The sequence below is a fragment of the Hemiscyllium ocellatum genome, chromosome 45 (assembly GCF_020745735.1).
Source record: "Hemiscyllium ocellatum isolate sHemOce1 chromosome 45, sHemOce1.pat.X.cur, whole genome shotgun sequence".
In the NCBI taxonomy this organism is placed as follows: domain Eukaryota; kingdom Metazoa; phylum Chordata; class Chondrichthyes; order Orectolobiformes; family Hemiscylliidae; genus Hemiscyllium; species Hemiscyllium ocellatum.
The window spans coordinates 790,252-803,902 of NC_083445.1; the positions used below are offsets into that span (position 1 = coordinate 790,252).

At 41.2% G+C, this 13,651-nt stretch overlaps 1 protein-coding gene across 1 annotated transcript in view; it reads right to left on the bottom strand.

The window, feature by feature from the left end:
* The window catches only part of LOC132835837 (uncharacterized), a 51,666-nt gene extending 38,432 nt beyond the window's left edge, over positions 1–13,234 (bottom strand). Inside the window, exons 1-4 of the mRNA XM_060854934.1 lie at positions 13,057–13,234; positions 6,298–6,426; positions 2,998–3,093; positions 1,474–1,581 (exon numbers count right to left, since the gene is read on the bottom strand). Coding sequence (XP_060710917.1) covers positions 1,474–1,581; positions 2,998–3,093; positions 6,298–6,426; positions 13,057–13,234 — 511 coding nt within the window. The remainder of the gene's footprint in view (positions 1–1,473; positions 1,582–2,997; positions 3,094–6,297; positions 6,427–13,056) is intronic.
* Positions 13,235–13,651: the final 417 nt, after the last annotated feature.

Sequence of the window (13,651 nt, forward strand, 5' to 3'; positions counted from 1 at the left end):
AACATTGATTCACAGAGAGATCTTGCAGTCCAAGTCCATAGTTCCCTGAAAGTGACAACACGGGTGGTTAAGGTGGTAAAGACAGCATATTCAAGTCGGCCATCATCATTTGGGCATTGACTATAAGTTGGCAAGTCATGCTGCATCTGTATAAGACTTTGGTCAGGCCACATTTGAAGTACTGTGTGCAGTTCTGATCACTGCACTATATGGAGAATCTGGGTTTTGGAGACAATGCAGAAGAGGTTTACCAGGATGTCGCCTGGATTGGACTGTTTAATTATAATGAGAGACAAACTTGGATTGTTTTTGCTAGAGCATCAGAGGCTGTGGGAAAACTTGATAGAAGTTTATAAAATATGAGGGGCATGAACAGGGTGGATAGTAAGAGTCTCTTTCCCAGAGTGGAAATGTCAAATATTAAAGCACATATGTTTAAGATGTGATGATGCTGCCCCATTAACAAGTTTATTTCGCCCTTGTTTTTTCCAAGAGGGGTTGTAAAGACAGAGGTACCAATATGTCTGAACTGACTACTTTATTAATGGCTAACAGATACTGCCTAAGTCGACAATCAGAGGAGGCCTTTAAGGCTTTTTTTAAAAAACGAAAGGGGAGTGGCCAGTTCTCCTGGCTCAGGTTTTGTTTTTCTAGGTTGGCTTAGTTTGAAGCTGCTGGTCAAAGAAGACTGCTGGGAAAAAAGGTCCCTGATTGAACAGAGGTTTTCTAGTTGATTCATCGTTGGCATTTCTCCTGTAAGAACCTGTGTTTGATTTTACCATTTTTGCCAAGGGGTCTTTATGGGGATGTTGCAGGAAATTAGAACAGCATCATTAAGTTGCGATAAAGTCGTTTGGGTTTTCAGTTAGGTTAAGTTATTCTATATTCTGTTCTCTTTTGTTCATGTTTCATTCAGTAGTCTGTAAATAAATTCTGTTTTGTTTAAAACTGAGTTGTTTGACTAGCTGCATCACTCCTGGAATATCCGTCTTATATCTGCTTTAAACAACTAGAAAAGTTAGGATCTGGGCTACCTTCTTGAAATGTTTTGCGGGGCTCTGGCCTGGTCCACAACAAATGTTAGAAGGGAAAGTTTAAAGGACATGGGCGAGGCAGATTTTTTTTTAAAACACAGAGAGTAGTAGGTTCTTTGAATGAGCTGCCAGGGAGGTGATGGAGCAGATATGATAGCAATGTTTAAGAGACAGTTAGACAGACACATGAACAGGCAGAGAATAAAGGGGATATGGGCCATTACAGGCAGATGGGATTGGTTTAGAATAGCATCATGGTTAGAACACACACAGTGAGTTGAAGAGACTGTGAACTGGTGTAGAAGTGTTGGTTCAAGCAGCATACTGCTGCACCTTAACAATTCTTTGATTCAGTGATATTTGAAAAAAACAGATCACTTTTCTCTCCTACAAGCTGTGAATACTCCTCTGCATACTTATAACCATAAATTTTTCGCACCTTCATACACATGTGGATGCATTCTAGGAGGCGGTCTGGGCAAATAATATTCTTTGTGTCCAGCCACTGCATCCTCATTCTTTAAACGGTTTTCATCACCTATAGAATCTGCAAATAAAAAAGTAAAACAGTGCTAACAAAATAAGCAAAACAAATTGTTATAAGGTTGAAGGCATGCATTCTACTTTCATGGGAGAGAGAGTGCTGTTCTGAACTGAGAGCTTACAAGCACCTGTGTATATGACCAGATGGCAGTCCCATAATGTATTGGAAAATGGAAAATACGTAACATTTGGTTGTGAAATAGATACTTGAGCTTTGTTGCTGTTTTCACAACAATTCAAATTTAACCAATCAGTTTAAATTATGCCCCAGGATACCAAAACTCAATTGATTTTGAATTTATTGTTTTGTCAACATTGGTTCAATGAGATGATCCGATATTGAGGCGGAGTATAAAAATGCAGACAACTTGAAAATTGGTCAGACAGCAACTGCATAGAGAAAGAAAGTGCTGGAGAGCCCATCTTAACATCTTGCTCTCAAAGAAATTAGAAAACACTCTCTACCAAAGGCACCTTTTCAGGTGAAACATACTCGTAGTAAAAAGAAAGACGACGACCTAGACAGATCAGCAGCTGGAAAAGTGAAAACACATAAGAAGACAGACGCCATGTGGTTTTGAAATTAAGCTGATGTAACTTTAATGAGTACCTTACTTTTAGAGTAAGAATATAAATTGATATTATTTTCTTTAAATAGTGGAATTTGGGAGTTTTCTGTCATTCATAATTTAAATGATTATGAGGTGAGGTGAGCTTTTCTAGGTGTTTGGTTTACTTAACAGAGGGGTTCGCCTCTGTGTGGTAACACAATCCAATTTAGATTTTTTTTAACCCTGTCATTGCATTCATTTCATTTTTACTTCTTAATTCAGAATCATCAAATATTCAACAATTGCTCTGAAGTTCCCAGCAGAGAATACAAGGTGATAGTCATAGTGTGGAAAAAAATTGAAAATATTAAAGGATAAGGTGAATCAGGAAGTAGCAGTAGTTGCAAGAAAATGTGGATTTTAAAATCCTGTAGATTGAATTGTTTCAATGATCTCTGTGTGACATTACAATCCAGATGCTGTCTCTGTGATCCCTGTGTTAACATTATAATCCAGGTGCTATCTCTGTGATTTCTGTGCTAACATTATAATCTAGGTTGTGTCTCTATAGTTTCTGAGCTGTTCATGTGACACTTGTTTAATTTCTAAAATCGCTATACTGACACTGCAGTTTCTGTTCAGCCGATACAATGGTTATGCTATCCTTAAGATTGCATTGCATTGTGTACAATTCCTGCTGTTACTTCCATAGTTTCTTTCTAATCCCAATCTCTACCATCATTCAGCACCCCAGTCCTACTGCTTTTCATGCAGTGCCACCTTCATGCTGCTTACTAAAAGATTTATTTCACTGGCAGCATACTTTGTTTAACTTGTATTTTACACAAAAATGACGCTGTGCTACTCACGTAAAGCATGGGAATTGTAACGTTTACGCCTGAGCTGCAATTGGTTGCTTTTCAGCTGCTCTCCTCCAGGGAACTGTGGCACTTTCCTTGGGTGACCTAAAATAAGGAAAATTTTAAAAATATTGAGTTAAGAAAATGACCAGATGGCATGACAGTTGGCCACCTTACTCTTTGGTTGACTGTTTTCCTACTTGAACAGTTTTCCCATGCTGACAGATAATTCCAGGTAAAGTGAATTAGGTTTTGCATGTGACATGTTTTGGCTAACATTAAGAGAAAGAAACATGCCACACATATTTCACTCATTTCTTTCCATCAGAATAATTAAATACCTAGCTAAATCAAAAATAATTCTAAAAATTAGATTTCAGAAAGGAAGACCATGACTGACAAACTTGAGAAATTCTGAGTTGATATAGTGGCGTATATCGACTTTCAAAATCATTGACAAAGTGCTATGCAGGAGGAAGGGACACGGGATTAGGGGGAGGATAGCAAATTGCTTTAAACACAGGGATTGAAGGAAGGAAACAAGGCAGGAATTCAAATTCATTTCTCAGTAGTCGGAATTGTGAGATAGTGTTCAAGAAGTTATTATGCTATTTACTGTTTATTTGATTAAAATTAGCTGGAGATGGGGTCCAATTTTATGGATAATATTAAAAGATGAAACAAATTCAGGCCAAAGATATCTGGAAGGGAATACAGCACAGTTCTACAAGGATTCTGCCTGGTACGAGGAAATATGATAAAGGCAGGCTCAATGTGGGTACAACCACAACATTTAAAAGATATTCGGATAAGTACGTAAATAGGACATGTTTGGAGGGATGTGGGTCAGGAGCAGGCAGGTGGGGCTAGTTTAGTTTGGGCTTATGTTCGGCATGAACTGGTCGGACTAAAGGGTCTCTTTCTGTGCTGTATGACTCTATGACTCTAAGAAAAGCCCCAATTTGAAGAATTATCAGAAGGCTTTATCAGAAGGCTAAAGTAACCATAACTCAAATAAAAGACAGCACTTTCATGACAAAGGAGGAAACATTGCCCCATTAAGTAGTTACTGGGAAGACTGTGCCAATAATTGAGCCCCACTATTGCACAAACCATCACAAATGTCTAGGTACCCACTTTAAAACACCATGATGATCAATTTACCTGACTAACTGCTGTTCAGGACAAAGCCAATTCACACCTTGTTTTGTCAAAAACAGGAAAATAACTATTTAGTGTAAACAAACTTATTTGTTAACAAATGGAAAAAGATTACTCATCTACTTTGCAACTTAAACTATACCCCTTTAAAGTCATAAATACACCCATCAATGTATTTATTACAAATAGGATAGATTAAAGACAGATGCTTTGACACAAATATTATAGATGGGAAACACAGATATTGAAAACAAAATGCTGAAGATCAAAACTCCAGATTGCAAAATGCAGAGCTATTTCCCACAATTCTTTTGATTTTAGCAATGCCGTCAAGCTACTTTGTCTCAATAATAGAGTGATCGCACTGCTCCAAAAACACCCTCGTCTTGTCCAACCAAAAATGTGCCCCATGTGATGTTTCAAGTTGCATAGCACTCCTGATATATTATCAATATAGCAGTTTCTGACTTTTCTTCCATTTTACAGTTCAAAAGGAAAACAAAACATGGCCCCTTATAGTACTGCCAAGGTGTCAGTCATGGATCAGAAGTAATACTTCTGCCTTGAAGTCAGAAACTACAAAAATTTCACCTGACGAAGGAACAACGCTCCGAAAGCTATAACCTGGTGTCGTATGACTTTTGACAAAAAATTCACCATATAGTCTATGTTGGTACTTTAATTCAGCACTTTTGAGATAAGGCTGAGCGCCAAAATGTTTGCTGAGGTAAAAGTCAAAAATCAAAGGCTACAAATCTACAGCAGCACAAGGAAGTTCTCATTAATGTCTGAGCTAATATTTACCTCTCAACCAACATAATTATTTTCTTTCTGTTTACAAGTTTCCATATTTCCTCTCTTACAATTACGGCATTTCAAGAAACTCACTTAATTTGTCTGATGTCATAAAAGGTGTCTTATATAACCAGTACTGTATTTCTCTAAATTTTAGCAATGCAAGTAAGATGGGGACAGTGGCATAGCCGTAATGTCACTGGACTAGTAATCCAGAGCCTCAAATAATGTGCTGGGGACAAAGTTTCAATTGGCAGAAGGTGAATTTGAATTAATAAAGCCATCTGGAATTAAAAAAAGCAAAATAGTGCATATGCTGGAAATCTAAAACAAAGAAAGTACTGGAGAAATGTCTCTTTCTCAATCCACAGATGCTACCAGACTTGAGTTTCTCCAGCACTTTAAAATAAAAAACAATACAGTATTGGATACAGACCCTCCAAGCCTGCGCCTATACATTTTGTCCTTCCATACTAAAACTCTTCATTTCCAGGATTTGTATCCCTCTATTCCCTCAAGTTTAGAGTGGTGCTAGAAAAGCACAGCAGGTCAGGCAGCATCTGAGGAGCAGGAAAATTGACATTTCAGGCAGGAGCCCTTCATCAGGAATAAGCAGTCCTCACTTTTGCCTAGTCCCTCTATTCTCTTCCTATTCAAGTATTCGTCTCAGTGCTCCTTAAATGCTGTTATTGTGTCTGCTTCCACTACTACGTCTGGCAGCGCATTCCAGGCACTCTCTATCCTTTGTGTGAAAAACTTACCTGCACATCTCTTTTAAACTTTTGCCTCTTCACTTTGATGCTGTGTCCCCATGTAATTGACACCTCCACACTTTCCACTTTATCCACGCCATTTACAATCTAGGTCATCCCTCAACCTCCTGTGTTCCAATGAAAACAAACCCATCTATCCAACCTTCCTTTACAGCTAAAATCTTCCATGCTAGGCAACATCCTGATAAGCCTTTTCTGTACCCTCTACAAAACATCCACATCCTTCTGGTAGCTTGGTGACCAGAACTGTATGCAATATTCCTAATGTGGCCCAACTAAAGTTCTACAAAGCCTATAATTTGCCTATCAGTTTAGCTCAATGGCTAGACAGTAAGTTTGCAAAGTAGTGTGAGTCCAACAGGATGTGGTCAATTCCGACACCAGCTGAGGTTACCATAAAGGACTCTCCTCTTCCCTCGCCTAAGGCGTGGTGGCCCTTAAAAATTCTGATTAGTCCCTCTATACATTCTGGAAGCTGACCTGCAAGGTGAAAGGAGAATGTGCTAACTTACAATGTTCCTAAACTGTGATACATTTAAAGTTTCACTCACTATTGTTTGACTGTAGTGCTTTTCCTCACCTCCATGCAATCTGGGAGGGGGGTCACTTCTACGGCCCTCCATGGAGATTTGGTTCTGTTGTCTGTGAGCATTCTCCTCAGGTGGAATTCTCTTCTCAGGGAGATGAGTAAGCTCTGAAATAAAGTGCACTGTGGAGAATTATAAACACAGAAGTATGGGACAGCAAATTTCTGTTCTCTCACTTGACAGTTACCATTGTGATTTTAATGGGTTTGATGCTTACTCGATGGACCAAAGGGCCTTCTTCTGGGCTGCAGACCTCTATGACTCTACATCTAGCTCAGTAATTTTCCCAAGAAAACAAAGCATAACCAGCATTCAAATATTAGAACCAGAAACAGCTTATAACATTGGCTTGTAACTTCCTGGATCATATAGTCATACTGCACAGAAACAGACCCATCAGCCCAACTCGTCCATGCCAACCAAGTTTCCCAAACCAAACTAGTCCCATTTGCCTGTATTTGGCCCATAACACCCTAAACCTTTCCCATCCATGTATCCGTCCAAATGTCTTTTAAATGTTGTAATTGTACCCGCCTCTACCACTTCCTCCTGCAGCTCGTTCCACATATGCACCAACCTCTGTGTGAAAAGTTTGTTCCTCAGGTCCCATTTAAATCTTTCCCTTCTCACTTTAAACCTATGCCCTTAACTTTTGGACTCCCCTTCCCTCAGGAAAAGACCTTGGCAATTCACCTTGTCTATGCCCCTCATGATTTTATAAACCTCTGTAAGGTCATCCCTCAGCCTCCTATGCTTCATGGAAAAAAAGTCACAGCCTATCCAGCCTCTCCTTTTAACTCAAACCTTCCAGTCTCGTTAATATCCTTGTGAATCTTTTTTGCATCCTTTCCAGTTTAATAACATTCCTCCTATAGTAGGGCGACCAGAATTATATGCATTCCTCCAAATGTGCCTAACCAATATGTTGTACAGAGGTAACATGATGGACCAAACTCCTGCACTCAGAGCACCGAGATCAACGAAAGCAAGAGTGCCAAATGCCTTCTTCACCACCATCTACTTCAAATGCCATTTTATGTTTCTTTATTCATTTGTGGGATCTGGGCAATGTTGGCTAGTCAGCATTTATTGCCAAACTTAGTTCCCCTTGAAAAAAATAGTGATAAGCTGCCTTCTTGAACCTACGGGTCTACCTGCTGTTGGTTTACCCACAGTACCATTAGGGAGGGACTTTCAAGAAACTGTGTACCTGCACCTCTAGATTTCTCTGTTCGACAACACTCCCTATCATTAACTGTGTAAGTCCTGCACTATTTCATCTTACCAAAATGGAACACCTAGTGTTTATTTGCATTAAACTCCATTGCCATTCCTTAGTCCACTGGCCAAATTGATTAAGATCCTGTTGTACTCTTAGTTAACCTTCTTCACTGTGCACTATATTGGTGTCATTTGCAAACTTACTAACCATGCCTTCTATCTTCTCTTCCAAATTGTTTATATAAATGGCGAACAACAGTGAAGTCAGTATCAATCTTTGTGGCATACTGCTTGTCACAGGCCTCCGGTCTGAACAACAACTCCCTACTACGACTCGCTGTCTCTTACTGACAAGCCAATTTTGTATTCAGTTGATTAGCTCTCCCTAGGTTCCACGTGAAGTAACTTTCCTAAACTGTATAACATGCAGAACCTTATCCAAGATCTTGTTAAAATCCGCTCTGCGTTCATCTTCTTGGTCACTTCTTCAAAAAATCTCAATCAAATTTGTGAGACAGATTTCCCACACACAAAGCTATGCTGACTATCCCTAATCAGTTCTTGCCTTTGCAAATGCATGTAGATCCTGTCTCTCAGAATCCATCCAACAACTTACCCATCACTGACATCAGGCTCACTGGTCTGTAGTTTCCTGATTTTCCCTTACAGGCTTTCTTAAATAATGGCACAACATCAGTCACTCTCTGGTCTATCAGCACCTCACCCATGGCTCCATGATTGGCCTGCAATTTCTTCCCTAGCTTCTCATGAAGTCCTGGGATATACTTGATCAGGTCCCAGAGGGATTTAGCTATCTTGATGTGTTTTAAGACCTCCAGTACCTCCTCTTCTGATTGCAAGTTTACTCCCTGAGCTGGTAGGTTTGTTCTTAGACGTTTCATCACCAAGCTAGGCAACATCATCAATGAGCCTCCATTGAAGAAATGAAACATTGATATCACCTACCTTAACAGACCAAGACACACAAATGGAAAGTGGGACATAACTCCAGCCCTTCAATGGAGGCTTACTGTTGATATTACCTAGCATGATGACGAAATGCCTGATAACAAATCTACCAACTCAGCGAGCAAACTTACAACCTCAACCTCAACTTGAGCTACAAATCTTCTCAAAAATGGCAAACCTCCTCTTCTGTAATGTGGCCTTTTTTCAAGACATCACTATTTATTTCCCCAAGTTCCCGAGCATCTAAGTTCTTTTCCATGGTAAATATTGAGGAGAAACATTTGTTTAGGATTTCACCCATCTCCTGTGGCTCCAAACACAAGCGACTTTGTTGATCTTTAAGAGATCCTTTTCTCTCCCTAGTTACTCTTTTGCCCTTAATATACTTATAGAATCTCTTTGGATTCTCCTTAACTTTATCTGCCAAAGCTATCGCGTGTCCCTTTTTTGCCCTCCTGATTTCCCTCTTCATTGTTGTCCTACATCCCCTGGGGTTCATTTGATCCCAGTTGTCTATACCTGGCATATGCTTCCTCCTTTTTCTAGACCAGAGCCTCAATATCTCTAGTGATCCAGTGTTCCCTACTTCTGCAAGCCTTGCCCTTCACACAAATAGGAACACCAGCCCTGAACTCTTGTTGTCTTGCTTTTGAAAAACTCCCTGATGTCCCTTTACCTGCAAACAGCTATCCCAGTCAACTCTTTCAAAGTTCCTGTCTAATATCACCAACAGTCCAAAGATGTGCAGGGCAGGTGAATTGGTCATGCTAAGTTGCCCATAGTGTTAGGTACATTAGTCAGAGGGAAATGGACCTAGGTGGGTTACTCTTCGGAGGGTCGGTGTGGACTGGTTGGGCCAAAGGGCCTGTTTCCACACTGTTGGGAATCTAATCTAATCTAAAAAAAGTGACCATGCCTCAATTTGAAACTTGAACTTGTGGACCAGACCTAGCCTTCTCCATAACTGTTTTTAAAAAGGTCAAGGAAAATTGGTTCCTCCCGTCTCTTCTCTCTCTCTACCCTTCAATTATACGTCCTTCAATCATGATACCCTTCAGCCTTCTCTGTTCCAAGGAAAACAACTCTAACTTCTTGAATCTCTGCTCGTAGCTACATTTCTCAAGTCCTGGCAACATTCTATTAAATCTTCTCTGCAGTGAAATTACATTCTTTCTATAATATGGTGACCAGAACTGCACACAATACTCTATATAGTTTCATCATTTTATCCCCACTTTTGTGGAATATTATATATCTCTGCCAATGGAGGGGAAAATTCTATATATGTTTTTCACAAGTTTATCTACCTGTACTGCTACTTTTAGGAAGCTGGGCACTTGCATGCCTAGATCTCTCACTTCATCTACCCCTCTCAGTATATTTGCAGTTATTATGTATTTCCTTTTACTGTGTCATGTCCCTAAATGTATTGAACTCCATCAGCCATTTCCTGCCCACTCCTCGAAACCAACTATATCATTTTGGAGTTTACAGCTATTCTCTACACTATCCACAACATGACAATTTTTGTGTTGTCTGCAAATTTCCCAATTGTATTCCCCATGTTCAAGTCCAAATCATTAATGTATAAAACAAATAGCAGGGGCCCCTACACAAAGTCCTGTGAAACACCACATGAAACAGCTCTCCATTTCCAAATGCAGCCGTGGGACCATTACCCTTTGTTTCCTGCCACTAAACCAACTTTGGATCCAGTGTGACACATTATCCTGTATCCCAGGGGCTTTTCCTTTTTGACCAGTCTGCCATGTGGGACCTTGTCAAATGCTTACCAAACTCCATGTTGACAACATCCACTGTACTACCCTCAAAGTATTTGTAGAAAAGTAGAGCAATTCTTCTGGCTATGATTATCTAATCTTAGATAATGTGTTCTTTCATCTCATTACAATTGGGGGACCTTGTGCGCATAAAAAATCTCAAATAAAAAAGCTAGTCTAATGGTGAACATGTAACCATTGTCAATGATTGCAAAAACTCATATGGTTCACCAAAGTATTTCAGGGAGGGAAATTTGCTATCTTTATCTGATCTTGCCTACATGTGATTCCAGATGCACTGCAACAGTGGTTGACTCTGAACTGCCATCTGAAATGGCCTAGCAAGATATTCAGTTGCACCAAACTGCAACAAAGTATAAACAAAGGAGTGAAACCGGCACTGACCCAGACACTGGAAACTCAGCCCTGTCTATCCTGCAAACTCCTCCCTTTCAACATCTTGGGGCTTGTGTTAAAATTGGGAGAACTGTCTCTCAGTCTAGGTGGTAAAAACAATGACTGCAGATGCTGGAAACCAGATTTCTGGATCAGTGGTGCTGGAAGAGCACAGCAGTTCAGGCAGCATCCAACGAGCAGCGAAATCGACGTTTCGGGCAAAAGCCCTTCATCAGGAATAAAGGCAGTAAGCTGGAAGCGTGGAGAGATAAGCTAGAGGAGGGTGGGGGTGGGGAGAGAGTAGCATACAGTACAATGGGTGAGTGGGGGAGGAGATGAAGGTGATAGGTCAGGGAGGAGAGGGTGGAGTGGATAGGTGGAAAAGGAGCTAGGCAGCTCGGACAAATCCGGACAAGTCATGGGGACAGTGCTGAACTGGAAGTTTGAAACTAGGATGAGGTGGGGGAAGGGGAAATGAGGAAGCTGTTGAAGTCCACATTGATGCCCTGGGGTTGAAGTGTTCCAAGGTGGAAGATGAGGCGTTCTTCCTCCAGGCGTCTGGTGGTGAGGGATCGGCGGTGAAGGAGGCCCAAGACCTCCATGTCCTCGGCAGAGTGGGAGGGGGAGTTGAAATGTTGGGCCATGGGGCGGTGTGGTTGATTGGTGCGGGTGTCTCGGAGATGTTCCCTAAAGCGCTCTGCTAGGAGGCGCCCAGTCTCCCCAATGTAGAGGAGACCGCATCGGGAGCAACGGATACAATAAATGATATTGGTGGATGTGCAGGTAAAACTTTGATGGATGTGGAAGGCTCCGTTTCACAGTCTAGTCAAGTCAAGCAATGTTTCCACACTGTAGGGATTCCATGATTCTATGAATAGCGCAACATAGTCATTCACATGGAATAATACCTTACAATTTCCAAAGACACACAGTGTGGGTTCCACTATGGCCACACAGTCAAGTCCAGAGCACAGGCAAAAGAACTGAACTCCAGAGATGAAGCGAGAGTGACTGTCTTTGACATCATTGGAGAACCTGACCAAGAGTGGCATGAAAGAGCCCTGGCAGACAGAAATCTCCCCACTGTTTGGAGACACACCTGGCACAATGAAAGATAGTTGTGGTTTATGAAGGTTAGTTATCTAAGCTCCAGGACATTTCTGTAGGAGTTCCTCAGGGTAGTGTCCTAGGCCCCAACCTTCTTCAGCTGCTTCATAAATGGCCATGCCTCCATTATACATCAGAAGTGGGATGTTGCACTTTTACTTACACAATGTTCAACAACTTTCATGACACCTCAGTTACTGATGTTGGGCAGATCCAAATGCAGAAGAACTTGGACAATATTCAGGTTTAGAGTGCTCGTGGGTAAATGACATTCACACTCACAGACATAAGACAATGGATATGCCCAACACTGGGCAAATCTAAATGTTTTCCCTTGACATTCAATGACATTACATCACTGAATCCTCTATTAACAACATCTTGGGGATTACCATTTATCAGATAGTGAACTACACCAGCCAAATATATTTGTTGTTGCAACAGCAGATCAGAGGCTAGGATTTATGCAACTCATCCCATCTCCCCAGAGCCTTTCTCGTATTTGCAGGCACAAGTCAGAAATGTAATAGAATATTCTCCACTTCCCCAGATGGTTGCATCTCCTGAAATGCCCGGACAAAGCCACCCACGTGAATGTCACCTTCTCCGTAACATTCAATTTCACTTCCTTCACTTCCAATGCACAGTAGCATCAGTATGTACCATCATCAAGATGAATGGCAGTACCTCATCAAGGGTCCAACCACAGCACCTTCCAAAATCACTACTTCTATTTAGAAGGTCAAGACAGCAGCAGCTACATTGAAACATTAGCAGCTGCAAGTTACTCTCTCAGCCCTTCACCGTCCTGACTTGGAAATACATCATCGTTCTCCACTGTCGCTGAGCAAAAATCCTAGAACACCCCTCCTAACAGTATAGTGGCTGAAGCTAAACCAAATGGATTACCGTGGTTCAAATAAGTGGCTCATGACCACCTTCTCCAGGACAATTAGAGATGGACAATAAAAGCTGACCCACCAGTAAGACCCACTTTCTAGGAAGGAAAGAATGGGTACCATGTTCCTTTATATGACAATGACTAAATATGAATAATAATTTATTAGTTATGAAGGGCTTTGGGTCCTGATACCATGAAATACAGATTTCCCCAACTTCTCTTGACGATAAATTGTATACTAAAGGCAAAATCTATCTTCTGACTGAGATGCAATTTCCAGAGATGCACGGGCTGCGCTGATTGGTGACCTTTGGGTATGAGATTTGGGAAGGGTCTTGTTATACTATTCCCTGGAGGCCTGTACGGACGGTACTTACCCAGGGGAAGCTGACCCACGAGACAGGTGAGGAGCAGCAGGTAACCACCACCCGCCGCCATCTTGATCCCCGCCAGGTGTGAAGCCCCCGGGCACGCGGCAGCCCATTGTGACTGCAACCCAGCCCTGCAGCCAATCACGGCGCAGCTCGGTGCCGCGCGCGGGGTGTCCCCAGTCATGGCCACACACGCGCTTCGAGCAATCGCCCAGAGCACGCGCACTGTGTCAGCTCAGGCGGTAAGATCCCACGGAAATGTGGATGGATGGCTGACTAAAACACCCATAAAAAAAACCTATAATTATTATCAAAAGCTTATAATAATGATTCTAGATTTCATATTTAGAAGTATGAAATATAAAATCACGAATGTTCGAGTGACAAATTGTACAACATTGTCGATACCACATTTTCGATAATATATAGGCAGTTAGGTGAGACTGTAGAAAATATTTTTAGATATTTTCTAACCAATGTGTTCAGAGATGTTATTACACTTCTTGAGCAGGATAGATTTGAACCAAGGCTCAGCATTGTTTATAAGATTGGTTCCAAATTTCTTGGTATCCTTCAGATGTTGAAAGGTGTTCCAAGTCAT